Genomic DNA, 19,407 nt, shown 5'->3' with positions numbered 1-19,407 from the left:
TTGTCAACCCTTGTATTGAATGGGGAAGTTTTGGAACAGAAATCTAGTCTAGTAACTGTTAAAAACGAACGTTGATAACACTGTTGCATTGTTGTTTTTATATAAACGTCAAAATCTACAGTAGTAGTAGCTTGGCGTTCTGCTAAAGCTGAGCGAAAGTTGTAACCTAGTTAGTGATCGTATCGTATCAATTAAAAAAAGAAGGAGAACACCGAAGTTTGCATAATATTTTGACAAGAAGATCGTTCCATTCATAAACCATGCCCTTTCATCGTTATACACATGCGGTTCTCTGCCGTATTCCTCTATCGCTTCGAACGAGAGGCGAGGTCACGTTAGACGAGGCTAGAACACAGCATTTGGCGCTGGCTCAACTTTTGCGAGAACTCGATATTGATGTCGTTGAAATGCCACCGGATGAAAATTCTCCGCTTTGCGTTTTCGTTGAAGATATTGCTGTCGTCTGCAACGGTATCGCACTCATAGCACGACCAAACGAATCGTCTCGGATGAAAGAGGTATTTATCATATTATCTATTCTCACAAACATGTTTTATTTCTTTAGTTGTTTTGGATACGTACGTATGCCTCTGTCTGCATGTACGTACGTATGTATGTATATATGTATATATACACATAAATTGAAGTATGGAATAACCGACACTGATTAGTTTAAATTGTACGTCACAGTGAATGGTGGTGTCAGTGTATTTGTAGCTGAAAAGGTGATGATCTAATTTTCAGATTGAGACAATTAGAGCTGTTTTAAAGAAGGAATTGGAGATTCCACTTATAGAAATTGCTGATAAAAATGCTCATCTAGATGGGGGTGATGTGTTATTTACTGGTAAATTTTTAATTTTCAATATAAAACTAACATCATAATAAATTACTATTTAATATTAATAAGATTGTTTTTAATTTATTGTTATAGGTAGAGAATTCTTTGTTGGACTATCCCATTATACAAATGAAGCAGGTGCAAGAGCTGTTGCAGCAGCATTTCCAGAGTATCCTTGTGTACCTATCAAGGTTAGTTAATTTTCAAAAATAACATTTAACGTTTAAGGTATTTCATATGTTTCAATTGTTTAAGAAGTATTTTATTCAATTATTTTTTTAATGCTCTATTCATACAAGAAATTTATAATTTCTAACCCTTTCGAAAACATACAAAAGGAGCATGAACGGTCTGATAAAATATTTCTCAATATAATAATATCATTTTCTTTGTGTATTAAAATGTTTTCCAAGTTTTTTACAGTATCTAGTTGCATACTATATCCTGTGTCTATAATGAATATAGTGTACCATCAAGAAACTAAAATGTGTATGTGTTTTGTGATTGCTTTGCCTTGAAAGAATTTGTTTTTTAAATGTTTATAGTATTTACATAGTATAGAGGAACAGTTAGAGAAATAGAATAAATGTGATTGTATAATATATGTGAAGCAGAATGCAATAGTTAAATTAAAATGTAAGCTACTTAAGCTTTAAGTTTTAGAATTTTAGAGAGTTTTCATAGCTACATTTTTAGGTATTATTGTTAAGTAATAATAAGAATATAGTTATTAATTCTATCATGAACCACTGATACTCTGTGATTATATTGTATTTTCTTAGTTACATGTAAGCATTTTAGATACTTTCATATTAATGTTAATAAGATACATATTTGCAGCACATTTTATAGAATATGGTGTACAAATAGTGAATATAAGTGTGCAAATATTTGTATATGCATATATACATTGGGTTGAAAATATTTCTAATGAAGTATAAATATTAACATTATACAATTTACTCTTTTAATGTTCATTTAAGGTGGGTGATGGTGGCGAAGAGGTGATAGTGGAAAGTCTTACCTCAGCCCCACTTCAGGTTTGGGTGTATTAGACTGATTTTCCTTTGCATATTCCATTGCAAAAAAAATTCACAATTTAGAAACACAATTTAGCACGATTTCATAAAGTTTATTTATGATTAGATATTTTATATTATAGATTTTTAAAAAATGCTTTCATATGAAGAATATTACTATGTGATTTATGGCTTGGTGCAGTTTTGCACATGAAACACACATACACTTATGTACAGAAATATTTTACTCTTACATTTGCACACAATTAACATTTAAATCTATCTGCATAGGTATGTCATATTGTTAACTCTAGTACAATGCAGCTTGAATCGATTATTGTTAAAAAGGCATTGTAATTGTTAGGAAAGTATCATATGTGCTGCACATTATATCTCTATCACTTACCAATGAAGAACTTCTAGTAATCGATCAAGGTTGCATTATTTTCTGTTACTATAACAGACAAAACACATAAGTTAATATTAGTATGCACTTACCATTTTGGAACAAATATAATGACCTTTTCATAAAACAACAAATAGAGTATATAATAATTCTATCTCATGTTTTCAGCCTTATAAAAATAAACCGAAATTTATTTTGAAACTACTATTATCTAACACATGAAAGTTTTATTATTAAACGTTCTATGAAATTCAGATAAATTATTATATTTGTTTCATTCACAATAATGAAACTTTGCTTCAATATTTTAGTTAATGCAATGCTACAAAATCATTCAATATAGTGAATAATTTTTATTTGTTATTAGATGCATCATGTTTAAATAAATTTTACAGGGAGTGGCTTATAAAAAAAACTTATGCTTAAGTTATAAATATAATTATTTTCTTGTAACAAAAAGTATGATCTTCTTGTATGATATTCTTGAGATAAGGAAAATATTAGTTATAAACATCAGAATAAAAGTTAATTGGGTATACAGAAAATATTAAACTACTTGATAATAAATATATATTGTTCTTATTTAATTATTTCTTACAGGTTGCTGAATCTAAACGTCTCAAAGCTTTAGTTACAATGGCTGGTCCAGACATTATTTGTGTTGGTGCAGGAAAAGAATCACAAGAAGTTTTAAAGGTATCTAATTTTAGTATTATAATTTTCTGTCAAATTCTAGTCAATGATTTATCTATCAGGGATTGTTTAACACATTCAATGTGGGAGAATTTTTACAATTTCAATCCTAGTATTAATACAATAATTAACAATTAAAGATTTTTTAATAAAATTTTCAATACTAGTAGCAGTTGTAATTATGAACCAATAAAGACTAAAAAAATCTTTTAATTAATTTGTAATTATACGAAATTGTCCTTATGTTTTGTATTGCTTCATATAGAGAATTGAAAGGGAGGCAACATATAGTTATCAAACATTTACTGTGCCTGAAGATGTTGCCGCCAATGTACTATATGTGAATGGAACGTTAATTCATCGCTCAGAAGATGAGATTCCACAATCAAGTAAAGTGTTTGCAGAAAAAATTGAATTTCCAACCAGATCATTGCATATGTCTGAATTAGCAAAGGTCAGTTCTGGTTTAACGTCTTGTTGCTTACTGGTACGTAGACCCAGACATATTCGCAGTATCTAAACCAAAAAATAACAATTTAATTCAAATCTAGCAAACGTGTTCAATTGCTAGTGTCAAATTTTAACACAAATCAAGTTTAAATATTTCTAATGAGAAATATTACCAAAATGCTGTGCAAAAGAACTATAATATTGACGTAACAATTACGTCACTCTAAAACTAATAAACAAAAAATTTATTTTATAATTATTTTATAAAAAGGTTATCTTAATAGAAAAAAGAGTTTATAGTTAAAAAGATTAATATATTTGATTTTAATGTATTTACAATAGAGAATAATATATTGAAACAGTAATAATTTACCTAATTTTTAGACTTATATACAGTCATGATTTTTATCTTGCCATTCGTGTAAAAAATATTTTTTTTTTATATATTCTTCATTTTATTGTGGCAGCATTTGTATATACATGATAAAATAATATTTTATTGTTAATAATATTTTTTTTATTTTTTTCATATTTACAAACATATTCTATCATTGTTTTTATTTTTGATTTTATATTTTATGTCTCATGATATATTATAAGTTCAACTTCCAATATATACAATAAATTCGATATCAAAATATAAAAGTCATTAATACTGCACAAAAATTCTTCTTTACAAATACTTGTGATGTTAAAAATTCACAAGCTATACAAATAAATGGAAACAATTTTTTAATATAGCACAAAACAAAGAAAATCATAAAATTAATGCTATACAATCTCAGTATACAGTTAATGTCTTCTACTTTTGATATATTATGTTATACAATTAGAAATCAATGATTAGAAATTAATCATCAGTATTCTTACACCTTCAAATGCATTTGCTACTAGTCTATAAATCGTGTTCACCAAACTATTCAAATAGAGCTCTTCTATTATTCAATAATATACTATAAAGTTAATAATATATAGAAAAGCGCTAATAGTTAAGAGTTAATGAGCTGATTCACATTAAAGCAAAGTTACATAATTAAGAGTCTACTGAACAGAAAAGACAAGAAATCTATATAAATAAACTTGATACATATACACAATATATAGTATGGCAAGCTTGATGTGTTTTGGCAAATTTACAATGTCTATAATATATTACAGTTTTTAAATGACGTACTACAACGGTTTTTTGGTGTTTTTAAAGTCATGACAATATTTAAGTAATTTTATTGCATTTTTGTACAATTTGATATGCATATTTTTGCATTAATTTCAGTGTTCCTTTCGCTTTTGTAATTTTCTAAACCATTTTTTTAATATGAAAGTATTTTATGATAAATATTTCACACTTTGTATATTAGATTTAGAACGATTCTGTATAATTATTTGCAAGTATTCCAAAGTGTATAAGACTACAAAGTTGTAAACAAAATAAAAGATATACACACTAGACATTATAGTCTAATTCTTACCAATTATTCCTACCCATGTAAATGGAAGAACACGTATTTAATTTCAACTTTGTTATTACAATAACTACTTTGTTTAAAAGTATTCTGAAAAACATTTGCAAAATTTCAGCGGACATGTAACTTAGTATAAAGTTTAGAATATCATTAAAATTGAAACCTTTGTACAGAATTTTATAATCTAAACAAATAAACACCATTTTTAATTTTAATATTAATCCTAAGACTAGTATGCTTTTCTAATTTTGTCGCAAATAATTCATATTTGCTTAAATTTATTCAAAATATTTTTGGGAAGCTTCTTATACGAAATGAAATGATTGTCAATGATTTGTACCCAGCTATACAATTTAAATACTAACATATATTCCTCAAGAATTTGAATAATTGTAAGCAAATATGTAGACTATATTATTGGTGATCATGTTGTATTACATGTATTTTCTTTTATTTTAAGTATTCGTGAAGATGTAATTAATTTTATTTTTATAGTTGATGGATGGAAAACATTATTTAGAAATTTAGGAACAATTATTCTGGCAAACGTGTCTTTAAAAAAATAACAGTCTTGGTGCATTTATCATGATTAAACAGATTTAGGTATTAGTCCTTGGTAAACACACACTCTTAAATACTAACTCATTTAAATGTGTGCCTTTTCATTCATAAAGGCACCATTAGTTTTATATATTACCATGTTGTTTTTCTCCTTTTATTAAATCATTTCGTACGTATAGTGTTTAAGTCATTATTAAAAGAGCACTAACTAATTTCGGTAATCAGCCTTAGCTGAAAAAGTTTTGTTATATATAAGTCTTCTTATTTTTCTCTTCTTTGGCGTTATTAAGAGTAAAATGTTAAAACAGATGTATGGTTCCCTCGAACAAGTAAAAATGGCGGCATATCACGCGTTAAAGTCTCCAGCCAAGCCATATAGAGGGGTGCTGATACAGCACCCTTGCGTGGCATTGGTAATGTCCTGAAAATAAGTGAAATGTATTAAAAAATATTTCTATATGTAACTAAATGACAAACTTCTCCTTTAGATTTCTTTTACTTACATAACAACTAAATTAGCTTCCATTGAATTTTCAAGTAACAATTCTCTTAGACGCAAATGCCTGTTCGTTTTTTCTTTCATGGCAAGTAATTCAGAATCTTTAATAATATCTGAAAATAATTAATAAATTATTTAGAATTTTGTAATCAAAATATGCCATGTATCATATCGCGTATATAATAGTTATTTTAACGAACCATCGTCTGTTGCCTTGGGATCGTCCGTTTGTTGAAAATTTATTATTAACGAATTAAAAAAACTTTTCGTACTATCTTGTGCTGGTTTTGAAATATCTGGTATGACTTTTAAGGCAGAGTAGTCTATCCGGAATTTTGATAAAAGACTTGCCATGCTAGATATAAAATAGTAATATTAACTATTTTTTGTCTATCTTTAACCATAGAATTATGTACATTAATACTTACTTTCTCTGTTCATATTCTAGCTCAGAATATTTATTAGCAAGTGCAAATACCCTCAATTTACTGTTAGACCAATTTCCTCTTGTACTAATAATATATGGTAAGAGAAGAGTTAAACCACCATCATCGTATAACCACCATACGTCTATAGTGCCCTTTTTTTGTTTACGCTGGAATTTTGTTACAGCGTTAAGTATATCTTTCGCCACAGGTATGATATTCGGTCGGTTTTCGCGTTGATCTTCTATTGTTGGATTAGGATATTCATTGATCATTTTGGATCGCCTTGGTGCCGGACTGCCAGGTATTGAAATGTCTGACGTGCTACTAGCTACAAGCATAAATATTTTTTATTTTATATTTCATTTTGTATAAATACAAAAACAGTTATAAATATTTTACGAACCTTGACTAAGTTGTGAAAAACTTTGATTTCCTGGTATCGAAGATGCCGCATTCTTTTTCTGTTCTTCAATATCTCCTATGGCGACACCATAGTCTAAACCTTCGCTAATTCGAAGGAGTGCAACTGCTATATGCATATCCAATGCTTTACTAAATAGATAATACATAAGGATGATTATAAAAAGTAAAATTTAAATTAATACTAAAATAAAATGATGCCCCTTAATATTTTTTTTTATACGAATTAGTGATATAATTTTTACATGATCAACAGTTCTAGTATCAATATGATTCATTAAGGAACATTGTTTATTTAAGTATTATGTTTTCATTCAATTCTTTACTTTAATAAAATACTAACTGCATTATGTTAAAATACATATTCAAGTTTTCTCGAGGGCACGATGCCCAGTCCTGTTTATAGCCCATTAATAAAATGTTAGGTCTCATTTTTCCTAAGCCAGCTGCTTGCAAAAGAGAAGTAGCACCATCTTGAAAATTTGCACCATCCACCAAAGAATAAAACGCTTTAATCTTATTTCCCCTGAACCAGGAAGTACATTTCGTGACCATGGAATTACGTGTTTTATATGATATTGGCGTCTGAAACAAATTTGTAATATTCTAGCCATGCTTGATATCATACCATAATTTTAATATATTCAATAATTTACCTCAATTATATGTCCACAAATAAATAAACTATTATTTTTGGTAATATGATGAGCAAAATCAACGAGTGATGATCTCGCACTTGGCATGCCGGTGAGTACCAAAAGCTGAGGCCTGTAGTTTTTAACGTGATCTTCAACTCTGTCTAACTGTTGAACAGCTGTTAAGGCGTTATTGTAGGTTTGCGCTTGTGTGGTCGATCCCCAATTGACATCTGTAAAATAATATTATTTTTATATCGTTTGTAAACATCGGAATATTAAACGTATGAAATTATACATTATACAGTTATAGGTATATTTATACCTGGTTTTCTGTAGGAAACTACTAAATATAAAGCTAAAACCACACATAAAGTAATTAGAGCTGTCCACCATGAGATCAAGAACATCACAGAGACACAGAGAATAGAACCGGCAAGACTTAGCCACATATTGTAATACTAAAATAAGAAAATACAAAATATTACAATATCTTTGTAAAATCATTGATTACTTTGTTTATAAAATATTATAACAAATATAGTACTTTAAATGTTGGTCGCCAACCAATTGGTTTTGCCAGTGAAGCATGAAAAGTGCTAAAATTGATTAAAGTGTAGGCAGCTAAAAAGAAGTTCGAGATCAAAGCAGCTATGGCATTTAATTCACCTGAAAAACGAAAATCATATTTTATAAAGACAATCGATAAGTGCTAGTGATTAATTTTAAAAATTAGGACATTTACCAATTAAGATAAAACCAACAGCGATTATAAATGTAAGAAAATATCCACGAATCGGTTCCTTGTCCTTTTCACCACTAAACCACGCTATTCCAGGATACAATTGATCAAGGCAAAGAGCTTGAAATACTTTAGGTGCAGAAACCAATGTTGCTAAGGCACTTGATAATGTAGCTGCGAAACACCCAGCATAAATAATTGGACCAAATACAGAGACCAATTCGATCACCTAAACAATTTAATTTAAGTTATAAAGAATATAATAAATGTTTGATTTTAATGAACACTAGTGATGTTCTTCACAATATGTTTCAAGCCATACCTGGAAACTATTATGGCTACCATAAGAACAGTTGCCTGTACAATTAAATTTTGTACCATATATACTCCAAACTATTTCATTAAAATCTGTAGCAACAGTAGTACTCTCCATCGTTTCATTACTCGAGTTAACAGTTGCTACTGCAGTGTATGAATTATTGAACACGTTCCACAGATCGTTTACATCGCCAGATGCGTCTCTTAAAACTGTACCTCCTACCATGAGAGCCATAAGAATGTAAGAAATTGTTGTTAAAAGTATTGCTAACAATGTACCCTTAGGTATCGCTGTCTGCGGGTCCTGTTCAAAACAAATATTATATTAGTCAAATGATTTTTAAAGTTGGAGTTAAATTATCTACTACTATTCAAAAAATATTGCTTGAATTTAAATGTACATATATTTAAAAACACTACTTGTATATTAAAATATTGGTAACGTATAATTTTAATAAATGTGGTATTAGGAAATTCCCTGTAGACGAAAGGACTAAATCACCTTCAAATCACCGGATATATTCGCACCTGCCAGGATACCTGTTGCCGCTGGGAAAAAGATAGCCAAAACTGAAAAAAAATTATGTTCCACTCCCTCGTAGTACCTATAGTCCGAATAAATATTCTCCTTGAACAAATCACCTGCCAAACAAAAAGCTCATTAATATTCCTCTATATTATTTTTTAATAGACATTACCATTATATCCTATGAATCCTTTGGCTTTCTCTTCATCATCTTTAGGACCAATGAAAGTACCGATCATGAAGTCAGCTATAGCCACAAGCAAAATAACGAGTAAACCGATCTGCGCTTTCGCCTCCCACTCCAAACCGATCATCACGATCAACAGAAGCAAGACTATTGTAACGCAACCTACAACAAATAAGCGGTTAAAACATCACGTCGCTGGAATCATGAAAAATCTTACGTACCTATGATTCTGATATCGGAGTTATCGCAGTCGATGATACAAATTCCATTAGCTTTAAGGCAATCGACCATACTTTCGCCAAAGCCAACAACGTACATGGCACAGGCAACCGCGTTCGCCAAAGAAAATATTAATCCTATAGCACCTCCAAATTCTGGTCCCAATGATCTGGAAATCATGTAATACGTGCCACCTACGGAAAACCATTAATCAATCTTACAGATTCTTGCTAAAGGCAAAAACACATGAAATCATTTAATGAATGTAATTTATGCTACTAATGAAAAACTGTTAATGGTAATAGATGAAGGAAAGTTAGTTTTTAAATGACAGAGTTAGATGGTAATTTTAGTTATTAATTAAAAAACAGCAGATTGTAAGGATTAATCTTGTCTTCCTCGCGGTTTCAATGCAACAAATTGTAATTTGCAGATACACCCCGTCAAACTCGTTTCTGGCCGATTGGTTTAATCTGATTATACCATCACTGTTCATCGTTAATAGTCGTTTTAATTCGTCTTAGCTTGCGCCGATGATTCACTCATTCACACAGGAGTATTATTTACCTCCTTTAATGAGCCCATTTGTACTAATCGCTGACATTGACAGCGACGTTATCGTGGTCACGGCTGTAGTCGTGAGGATTAACAGGATAGCTTGTCCTGGAATTATAGATAAAATAATTTTGCATATTAACGTATCATCGATTCTACATATAATCATGTCGCTGGCTGGTGTAGTTACCTGTGCCAGCTTGTGCCACGACCCAGGAGAGTCGCAAAAACAACATCACTCCCCAAATGTTGAGAAGACATCGCAGCAGGACACCCTGAATCCATCCGAATTTGATACCGGAAGTCGGTGGTTTCACGTGCGCGATGGGTAGTGTATGGGAGCCTGATCCCTAATATAAGAGGAAAATAATAAATTCAACTGTTTCTTATTTTTAAGAACAATTGTCACAATTGTTTTATTAAATTCTGTGGGTTTGTATGTGCCATACACGTAGTCTAATGATGGATCATTTACTTCTCATCACTCTGATGCACTATATTTTACACAATGCAGAATGCAAGAGACGCATTATATCAGTAAATTGCTATTAAAGCAATCGATTTTGAGATCAAATTAAATACTGAAGTGTTGAAACATTAGCTCTTCAATATACCGAGGACATTAAATTGCAATTAGCGCAACTGAAACGTAGTTTCGAGTTCGATCGAGTTCGATGAATGACATCGTGGTCCAGACCAAGTTCCAAAATAGCTGAAGAATAATTTGAACCGCGAAGGGTTAATAGTCCTATTAATCTAGATCATTCGAGTGCAAACTGAGTGATTGTTCTACATACATACTCACAGCGACCAGCTGGAGTTCGTACGATTATGAATGGGCCCCGTGTTTGCTCCTGTTACTACAGACGTACAAGTATTTATAGAATTAAACTGTAGAAGTTGTGTCGAGAGATCTACGGATCTCTGTACGCGAGCGTTACGCGTAAATTGAGATTTAGAGGTGGTTATCGGCATTGAAGGTGATTCGTCTAGAGGAAGGGTCGCCAGTCGACCAATGAAGACTAACGATTTACGTAACAATGCCTCACATGCCGTACATTACACGTCGCCCAATGTTGAGACACTTTTTAGAAATTCGACTTAAATATCGAGTCTTCCGTTCCTACCGGGACGCACCCCCTTCTCTATGAATTTCTTGCGAAATATCATTCCTCTAATAAGGACTGCTATAAAAAAACTATATTTCAGATATTTTAAACAATGAATTAAAAGCTAAGGATTCCACTACACAATGGACACTATATAATAGACTAAATAAATTAAGAATGTACTAAATAAAACCAACATTGCTTTCCTGTCGAGCCAATGAAATCTATTTAACACTTTTTCTTTCTCAAATTGATAAATTTAAAAAGAAAGGGAAAATGTATGGTCACAGAAACAAAAAATAATTCAATGCCACAGTTCATTGCGATGCGAGTGCTCCAAAGCGCTAAATGAAAATCTTCAGAGTTAAGCATTGCATAAGATTTGCGCAAAGCACCGAGGATTAGTATCAGCCTTCCTACATCCGCATGTATCTTCGGCAAACAAACGTTTTCGGAAGCCGTAGAAACGAACTAAAGTGTAATTGGATCACACCAGGATGTCATGGTGAAGTCAAGATTAGGGGTGCGGGAATCGTTCACATAAAATTCAGATATTTTCAAGGTTGACCTTCTGTAATTAACTCTGCTGGTCCCGATTACGCGCGGCACTTAATTAGATAATTTTCTTAAAATAACGAGAGGAAAAAGCCGAACGAAAAAGATTAAGAGGTGGTTCAAGGGTAACCGAGCCTTCTCGACGCGTGGCTCTCCGCTTTTATAGCTCTTAGAGAGACGATTATTTCATCCCATTATTTCCCGCTCCTATCCTCGAATATCGTGCCTTGGTCTCCAGCATAATTGCAAAATTATTCTTACACGGCTGCGCGGTGTCGATCTCGCGGCAGCTTACCTTCCGTGAAAAGAAAAACGTGTCTGACGATGTCTCTCAAATATTCAAGATTCCAAGAAATCATTTCTTTTTTTAAATGTCCCCGCAATCTTCAAATCTACCCCATTTCTAGCCGTGAGAAGGAAACTCGTGTTTCAGAAATCACGGAGTCACGTATCACGTTGCGTATTGCGTTACGTGTAATAATTAGCACAGTGATGTTCCTTACACCAGTGGAAATATGAAACATGTTTATTTTTGCTATGTTTCAGCTAATTAGGTGGATTTAAAATCCTTGGGTATCAAGTTCGCGTCAAGATTTAATTTGATAATATAAGGCATCGTTTTCATTCTTAAATTCATTTTATAATACATACATACCGTTTGTAACATTTTGTAATGCTATAGATGTGAAATTACATTGTCTTCTTGTTCGTATCTTATGTTTGTATCAAATTTTGGGGTCTGGTTTAAGTTAGTACACAATTTAAGGAAGTAGATGTTCTTACAAATTCTGTGACACATGGGTTATTTGGCAGAAGTTGGACTAAAAAGAAACCTGGTTTCGAATCAGTGTGTCATTTGATCCCCGAATGAAGCAAGCTGCAATGTTAGCGAAACGTTGGAATATTTCAATCAAAAGAATGCAGCTTACATCCGGAACCCTCAGCTGTAAGCAACTCTATAAAGGTTACATGGTTCAGGTATATTTTCGAGGGATGCACCTGGTATAATTTTCTGCCCCTTTAAACACTATAGAAACACGCACACGATTATACTACGCCTCTGCTATTCACCTCGATTCTACGAGATGGTAGAATCATAAAAAATCTTCATATACAGGGTGTTATCAAAATTTGCCTTAAATTTTATGCATTTACAGTGTCCACAAAAATCAACCCTACTTACGTAAACCTAACTTCTATATTTAGGGGCGTCCGATACAACCTATGAGTTTTTCATAATATATCGAATTTAAGCAGAAAATGATCACTAACACCAACAAAAATTATTTGTCAAATAAATGCAGTCATTTGAAAATAATCAAATTATTAATGAAAATATTTTCATAGAATTCTTTTAAAAAAACGTCAACTGGTCCAGAGGAGGAAGTAAAAGAAGACTCACCCTATAAATATATGAGCATTACTTGTTTCACACCCTATACATGGGTCGGGTAAGTGAATTACGAGCGCGTCGCATCGAAGAAAAGAACGACGCGAGAAGGAGCGCTTCTCACGCAGCGTTATATGTGATCATGTACCAACACGTTCACAGAATAACGTGGTATAATAGTCAAATAATAACAAACGCTTATCCCTCGACCCGTAATGTATTCGGAGCACGCGTTTTACTGGTCCCATTGGCACTCTCGTTAAGCCACACATGCTGTACAATTCGGATTCGCGATTGATATTTCAACTGGTAGGTCAAAACTGAATTTTCATTCGAAATGAAATATTGACCACTGAAACTACACCGCCTTAAAAATATCAACAGCTTTTTAGGCTTAACTCTCGCGTTTATAAAAATTGTCTCTTAACGCGTTTCGATCTTTCACATGTTCTTTTTACACTTCATAAATGAGAATCATCTTTGTTTATGGTCCATTATACAATTTATTTGTTGTATATTACAATGTTACGATCTCGGTACTCAGTCATAAATTTTCGTAATCAGTGTAATCATAGGACGTTGACTCAGACTGTAGGTCAACCGTGGCCATGTCTTCAAAATGATTATATAATTGTGTGTCTATAAATAAATAGATTTTTGGGAAAAAATCATTTGGTTTCTGACTAAATTGTCTATCTATGTCAATCTACGGAAAGTAGAATGTCTCTCGCATTTTTTCAGTCAACACTTTGCATTCGACAATTTGTACGGTTTGATTGTTAAATTATCTCGACCCACAATGATGTCAAATGATTATTGTAAAAACAATGTCCAAAAGATCAACGAATTAATGGGAGGTCAAGCTGAATACCGAGCAGTTCGAGGAATCGAAATCACCGATGTAATTCATAATTCACCGGCAGCCCAGAAATATAGCTGTACTCACACGGAGGCATGAACTTCATGAATAAATATTTCTGGTGGATGAGACAGTCTTGTGGCATTTATAACCATTTCAAGTGATGCTTTAATTGTACAACGGGACGTGGGGGTTTCCAGTTTAACCCGGTATAGCACGTAAAGCTCCCACGTGTCTATTTTCCAAAATTTTCTATGAAAAACATTGCGCACTTTGATAGAAGACGATCTGATAGAAATCTTAATGAGTCGAGGTACAATTTATTCCGAATATAAACATATACAGGATGATACTTAAATACATGCCAATACTTCAGGGGCTGAATATACACGCCAAATCAAATAAAAAATGTCACATGAACATATATTCGATATACCTTAGATTTCGAGTTATAGATGATTAAAGGAAATGCTCAAAGAAATCATGTATCCGTCAAATAGTCTCGTTTCCATTTTGTATCCTTTCTTGCAGATCGTGCACATTATTTACTTGCGTTACATACACAATAGTTTTTAAGTAATATCAAAGGTAAAAGTATATTAAATTAAGATCAGAAGATCGTGATCGATGAATATTCTTTGTAAATATTAGATACAGTTAACAGTAAAAAGTATTAAGGCGTTCAAAAGCGTGTATTATAGTACGATACGGGTACTTCCAGCATTTCCTTTAATCATCCATAACTCGAACACCAGGGTATATAGAACGTACGTTCATATGACATATTTTTACTTCTTTCGGCGTGTGGATTCGCCCCCTGAAGCACTGACATGTATTTACGAATCACCCTATATATAATTACCGGTATACAAATATTTTACAATTTACAATGTACGCTTGCAAAAAAATTCTATATAATATCTTCGTAGAGGAAATATTGAAAAATCTTAACTTGTTAATTCATAATGTTAACCAAACATTTTAAACTGTTGCAGATTTCAGTGAATCGTTCCTTCGGTTAACTAATTATATTTAATAAAGAAAACGTGTAGCATCTAGCTTGTAAATGATGAACAGACAACGAGCGTTGAGGTTCAGATGAATAGTTTACATCTCGAAAATGGAACTATCGAAAAATCCGAATCGTATCCAAAATTTATTAGGGTTGAATTATTGTTAGCTCCGTGTCGGAGGCAATCTAGATGATGAATTTAAGTCGTTACGGTGGTACGTTCCGCCGGACATATCGTATTTCGGTCAATCAATCGGTTCATCGGAGCTTCTATTCAGTTAGACGCGCATCAGGGGACTTTCAAAAAATCCTGTCAGGTCAAAACGCGAAGATTGGTAGCCTGCGGCCCGGTCAGGCTAAAGAGGGTTGCGACGGAGGCTTCTTCAATTGACACGGATTAGCCGCCGCTGAAGAGAAGCAACATGGTCAGAGAACAATTTCGGGAGAACATCCGTACAATGCAGTCTAACAGGATTAAACGTCCCCTGTTTCCATTAATTGTTGTTTCTAACGTTAATATGTATAACAGGGCGTTATTTACTGTTTACATACGGTCGATTACAAAAGTCTCATTTATCTGTCAAATTTCAAATATTTAGAACGGAAAACAGAAATTTTTGACATTTTATGAATATTCATTCATTATTCAGCTATACAAATTATAAATTAGACAGATTCTATTTATTATGAGGAAAATATAAATTTTTCTGACTGGCATTATTTAATGTCGAGTTAGAACAATTGAATTTTACATGAAAAAGGAATTCTTCTCAGAACGAGAAAGAAATATTTCAGACGAATATCGCTTTCTTCTGTATTAGTTTTCCAAGGTCTGTTAAGTAGTCATTTCCGTAAAAATGTTTTTTTTCGTGCAAGAATTAATCGCGAACAATCCTAGAGAAATTATGAGAAATATTTAAAGTATTAAAAACTCTTTCAATGAAAATTGACATCAATATAATCGAAGGGCTGATTAGAGTGGCCCCAAAGTTACAGAAAAAGGGGCAAAGTGATTGAGTACTCGCATGACCGTACAGCCGGAAAGAATACGGAGACTATACGGCACCATCGTGAGCCGTAATGAGTACAACTACCGTCGCATTGTAAAACAAAGGAACCAGTGGTCCTATTAATGGTCAAGTATCATCATCCTTACCTTGTTAAGCAGAGTGGGATTATGGAGCTCGTCCAAGGATGGCCTATGAGCAGCCTGGATGCTCATAATGTTCCTGTAATTGTCCAACCTGGGCAGAGCCTCTCTGGTCATGTGCCTCAGGGACTTTTTGGTCTCTTGTTCCCCAAGAAGACTAGCACGACCCTCCAAACTGTCGACGCGGTTCACGTGGAACCTGGTCCTCCTCAAGGGATTCAATTCCACCGATTCGGAATCGGTGTCGCCATTTACGCCGTTTTCGTGTGCCATTTTTTTTATTGTCTCGTCGCGCTCTGTCTCTAATCTTCCATGCACCTGCTGATCGTCCTTCTTCATCAGTTATCTCATGAGACCAATGATGATCACTACAATTTGAAGTCTAGGAGTCTCTAGACAGTCAAAATTCTTCAGAAAGTTGCACGGTAAATCCAGCTTCTTTTGTGATCTCACGAATTTATCAATTCTATCCTCCTGCAACAATCGTGGAAGATCGAATGTTAGACGGACACTTGGCGGACGTTTATTTAAGGGGAACATGGAACGGAGAAGTTATTATAAGGGTTCCTCATTGGGTCAGTTGTGGATTTAGCTTCCTTCAATGCAGTTTGATAAATTAAACACTTGAAGTCCGTCAATATGATAAAACAAGTCTTACTCGTGACACTCGTTTAGTCGATCATGTACAACCGTGACTATACGTAAATTTACATAACTGTACAAATAACTTTTCTTAGCTATCCGTCACTACCGGATGACTATAAATAACTGGCACCGATTATAACAACTAATGCATAAATGCTAATTGCCGAGTATTAAAGATTACAAGAGTAAGCACACATGACTCGATAAAACTATGTACAAGACAAGAATTATTAAATTTATTCCGGTTTACTTTTGAGATACAATGTTATTCTGATCATCCACGGATGAGTAATTTAACGTTCTGGTAAATAAAATGATATTTAAACGTAATGAATAAAAATTATAATTACAATGTATTTATTTGCTGGAAACATAATATAACAATCAAAATATGAATAAGGAATTTTAGCCTTTGAATTCTTGTATAGCTATGTACTCGGCTATGTGTAACTATGGGCGACCATATAGTGGCTATTTGCGATTAGGATGATTCCATTGTAATCACATGACAAACCATTACAGACGTGGCGCGTTAACAACGATCATTTCCTATCCTTAACGCACTGTTTACAAATTTGTTGGCTGAGTAAGTTCAAAGGAGGTCTTGCGTCGTTACATCCCCTATATAACCGGTTCGGGTCGGCGAGGATCGGCGCCCGATGCCCTTGATTCTCGAGTTACAATTAGTTAACAACTGCCGCGTAGGCTTGTCAATTATGAAATTACCCTTGTTTACAACACTCCACACATAATTACTGCTTCTTCGATGGTTTAATGCATGGATGATCTAGTTATCAAATTAATCGTTACTCGTAACGCCGGAAAAATGACATTCCTCCGGTGAAACAGAGATCGTAGCCCCACTCCACCCAATTTTCGAACTTTCTCGAAAATCTTATTTCTTAGGGTTTTCTTCTATTTTTAAATAAATAAATTAATTAATAAATGATTATTCAATAAATGAATACCATTTAAAGTAAAATACATACAACAATCATGTAGGTGCGTGTAACTTTATGTGACGTGTTTCTTTCTACATTTTTAATTTATATCCTGAGTAAACATTTCAGAATTCCAAAGACTGTCCAAAGTGCAGTTATAATTATTTCGAGAGTAGTTTCCTTGTTATCTTTGCTTAGGTAAGTATATTTACAATTTTAATAACGAGGAATTATTATTCAGATATTTCTGTTATTTTGCAGTGTTTTTATTGTCAACATAACTCTTTGATAATTACGAGGCTTAATAACGTTCTTTATCGTCTGCACCCTTAACGATTACTTTTTCATATTTAAGCCCCTCTTAAGGGGATTTACGACGCAACTGATACACAGAAGCGCAACCATGTATATAGAGGGTGAGCAACCCCTCTGTTTTTAAACATTACGACGTCTACTAATTTTCTAAATTTTTCAACAAATCTCTACGAACAAACCAATATTAAATCGAATTTCATTCTTAAGTGTCTCACACTTGAAGCAATGCGGTCAAAGCTAAATTGTAATAGGGGTAAAAACCTACGACGAAATAAATCGAATGCACTGTAAAACAAGACCACTTTTAATGTTAAATAATCAAACTATATATCTAAAAAATTCTACCAATATTTTTGTAACTATTATGTTCGTATATTACTCAAATGCAGTATAAATAAAGAAATTAAAAAAACATCTCGAAACATACAAATTTTTTCATTTCTACCAGAATTTATACTATATAACGTAAACGAATTTCATCAAAATTAATCATCTTTAAGTCAGACTCGGGTTAGGGCAATTCTACAAATAATTCAAATGTCATTTAAGTCTAGTTCTCAAAGGGCTAAGCATAAAATAGACAAAGGATCCAAAGAGTTCGACGTCGAGAGATCTATAATCTCACGTTACAGAAAAATGTAAATTTGGAAAAATATAACGGTGTAGTTAGTAACGCAGCCGGCTCACCCCAGGCGCCGGATCTCGCAGTAAACATGGTCTAACGTTTCGTTGCATTATTCTCGCGTGAAGGGGAAGACCGGTACGTCGACTTTGCAAACGCGTCATCCCCAATAAGAAATCGTTTCGTTTTCGATGGAAGGGACGAGCAACAAAGTGTTCGGAGTTCGTCACCTTTTTCTCCCAGGGACAACGTTACGTGATCCTCTCGGATGGAACTGGCTCTCTGTCATGTATCCGATTTCCCCATAACCTCACGCCATGAATATTCACGCCTCTTAAGTTGTTCACATCTGTCCGCGCTGCGCGTACGGTGCGTCTACCGTTCGAAAATTTTTCCGGAAATGTTACGAGAACAGCATGTCGTTCAACGTGAAACGAAACCGGTGTCCGGTCTGTTCTCCTGGCACGTTTTCCACGGTCCCGTGGTCAAAAAAACGCGTTAATGTATTTCACTGTATTTACTCGCACCAATCGTAGATTCGTTCGAGCCGCCGTGCGCACTCGTTCGCAAGCACGTGCGAGCGACTTCTGTCATACGTACTCGTGCGATTTCAAAGACTCGCCACTCTTCGACACGTCCGACACTCACCAAATCCCGACTCCTACTAACAGAACGTCGCACGGTTCCCTTTTACTATACCGGGAGTGCTCGGGCTAGCCCCGTACACTGTTGCAACCCGTAACACACGTCTGCATCGATTCACGTATGCACCGAATGTCGCGCGTTATACGGCGCAAGCACTTTCTCGAAATGACAGCGCTAGCGATCACGGTCCTTGTGATTTTTT

At 33.5% G+C, this 19,407-nt stretch overlaps 2 protein-coding genes across 5 annotated transcripts; one reads left to right on the top strand and one right to left on the bottom strand.

The window, feature by feature from the left end:
• The first annotated feature begins 108 nt into the window (after positions 1–108).
• LOC116430867 (N(G),N(G)-dimethylarginine dimethylaminohydrolase 1) lies at positions 109–4,858 on the top strand. Of its 2 annotated transcripts, XM_076367575.1 has the most exons (6): positions 109–518; positions 745–847; positions 935–1,032; positions 1,825–1,881; positions 2,867–2,962; positions 3,225–4,858. In XM_076367575.1, exons 1-6 carry the CDS (start codon positions 261–263, stop codon positions 3,477–3,479), a joined length of 867 nt encoding a protein of 288 aa, XP_076223690.1. In that variant the 5' UTR covers positions 109–260; the 3' UTR covers positions 3,480–4,858. The 2 variants fall into 2 exon arrangements, with proteins under 2 accessions (XP_076223690.1, XP_031841358.1); XM_031985498.2 differs by lacking the exon at positions 1,825–1,881 and having other exon boundaries at positions 112–518.
• Positions 4,665–19,272, bottom strand: Ncc69 (sodium chloride cotransporter 69). Of its 3 annotated transcripts, none has more exons than XM_031985415.2 (18): positions 18,791–19,272; positions 16,044–16,511; positions 10,153–10,312; positions 9,975–10,070; positions 9,410–9,601; positions 9,174–9,350; positions 8,978–9,117; positions 8,480–8,779; positions 8,161–8,386; positions 7,963–8,084; positions 7,741–7,876; positions 7,437–7,648; positions 7,124–7,365; positions 6,764–6,912; positions 6,361–6,688; positions 6,133–6,287; positions 5,937–6,045; positions 4,665–5,854 (listed from the first exon to the last, which is right to left on the bottom strand). In XM_031985415.2, the coding sequence occupies exons 2-18, from the start codon at positions 16,374–16,376 to the stop codon at positions 5,719–5,721; spliced, it is 3,213 nt and encodes a 1,070-aa protein (XP_031841275.1). In that variant the 5' UTR covers positions 16,377–16,511; positions 18,791–19,272; the 3' UTR covers positions 4,665–5,718. The 3 variants fall into 3 exon arrangements, with proteins under 3 accessions (XP_031841275.1, XP_031841276.1, XP_031841277.1); XM_031985416.2 differs by lacking the exon at positions 18,791–19,272 and adding an exon at positions 18,626–18,780; XM_031985417.2 differs by lacking the exons at positions 16,044–16,511; positions 18,791–19,272 and adding an exon at positions 10,768–10,909.
• Positions 19,273–19,407: the final 135 nt, after the last annotated feature.

Source organism: Nomia melanderi, chromosome 5, assembly GCF_051020985.1.
Source record: "Nomia melanderi isolate GNS246 chromosome 5, iyNomMela1, whole genome shotgun sequence".
NCBI classification, from domain to species: domain Eukaryota; kingdom Metazoa; phylum Arthropoda; class Insecta; order Hymenoptera; family Halictidae; genus Nomia; species Nomia melanderi.
This window is presented reverse-complemented; position numbering and strand designations above follow the sequence as displayed.

Excerpts from the sequence above, each read along its gene's own strand:
- LOC116430867 (XM_076367575.1), top strand. The coding sequence starts at position 261 with ATGCCCTTTCATCGTTATACACATGCGGTTCTCTGCCGTATTCCTCTA. Across the intron at positions 848-934 it reads GGGTGATGTGTTATTTACTG|GTAGAGAATTCTTTGTTGGA; the intron begins GTAAATTTTTAA and ends TTATTGTTATAG. Across the intron at positions 2,963-3,224 it reads AATCACAAGAAGTTTTAAAG|AGAATTGAAAGGGAGGCAAC; the intron begins GTATCTAATTTT and ends TGCTTCATATAG.
- Ncc69 (XM_031985415.2), bottom strand. The coding sequence starts at position 16,376 with ATGAAGAAGGACGATCAGCAGGTGCATGGAAGATTAGAGACAGAGCGC. Across the intron at positions 9,351-9,409 it reads CTCCGATATCAGAATCATAG|GTTGCGTTACAATAGTCTTG; the intron begins GTACGTAAGATT and ends TATTTGTTGTAG. Across the intron at positions 9,118-9,173 it reads AGGATTCATAGGATATAATG|GTGATTTGTTCAAGGAGAAT; the intron begins GTAATGTCTATT and ends TTTGTTTGGCAG.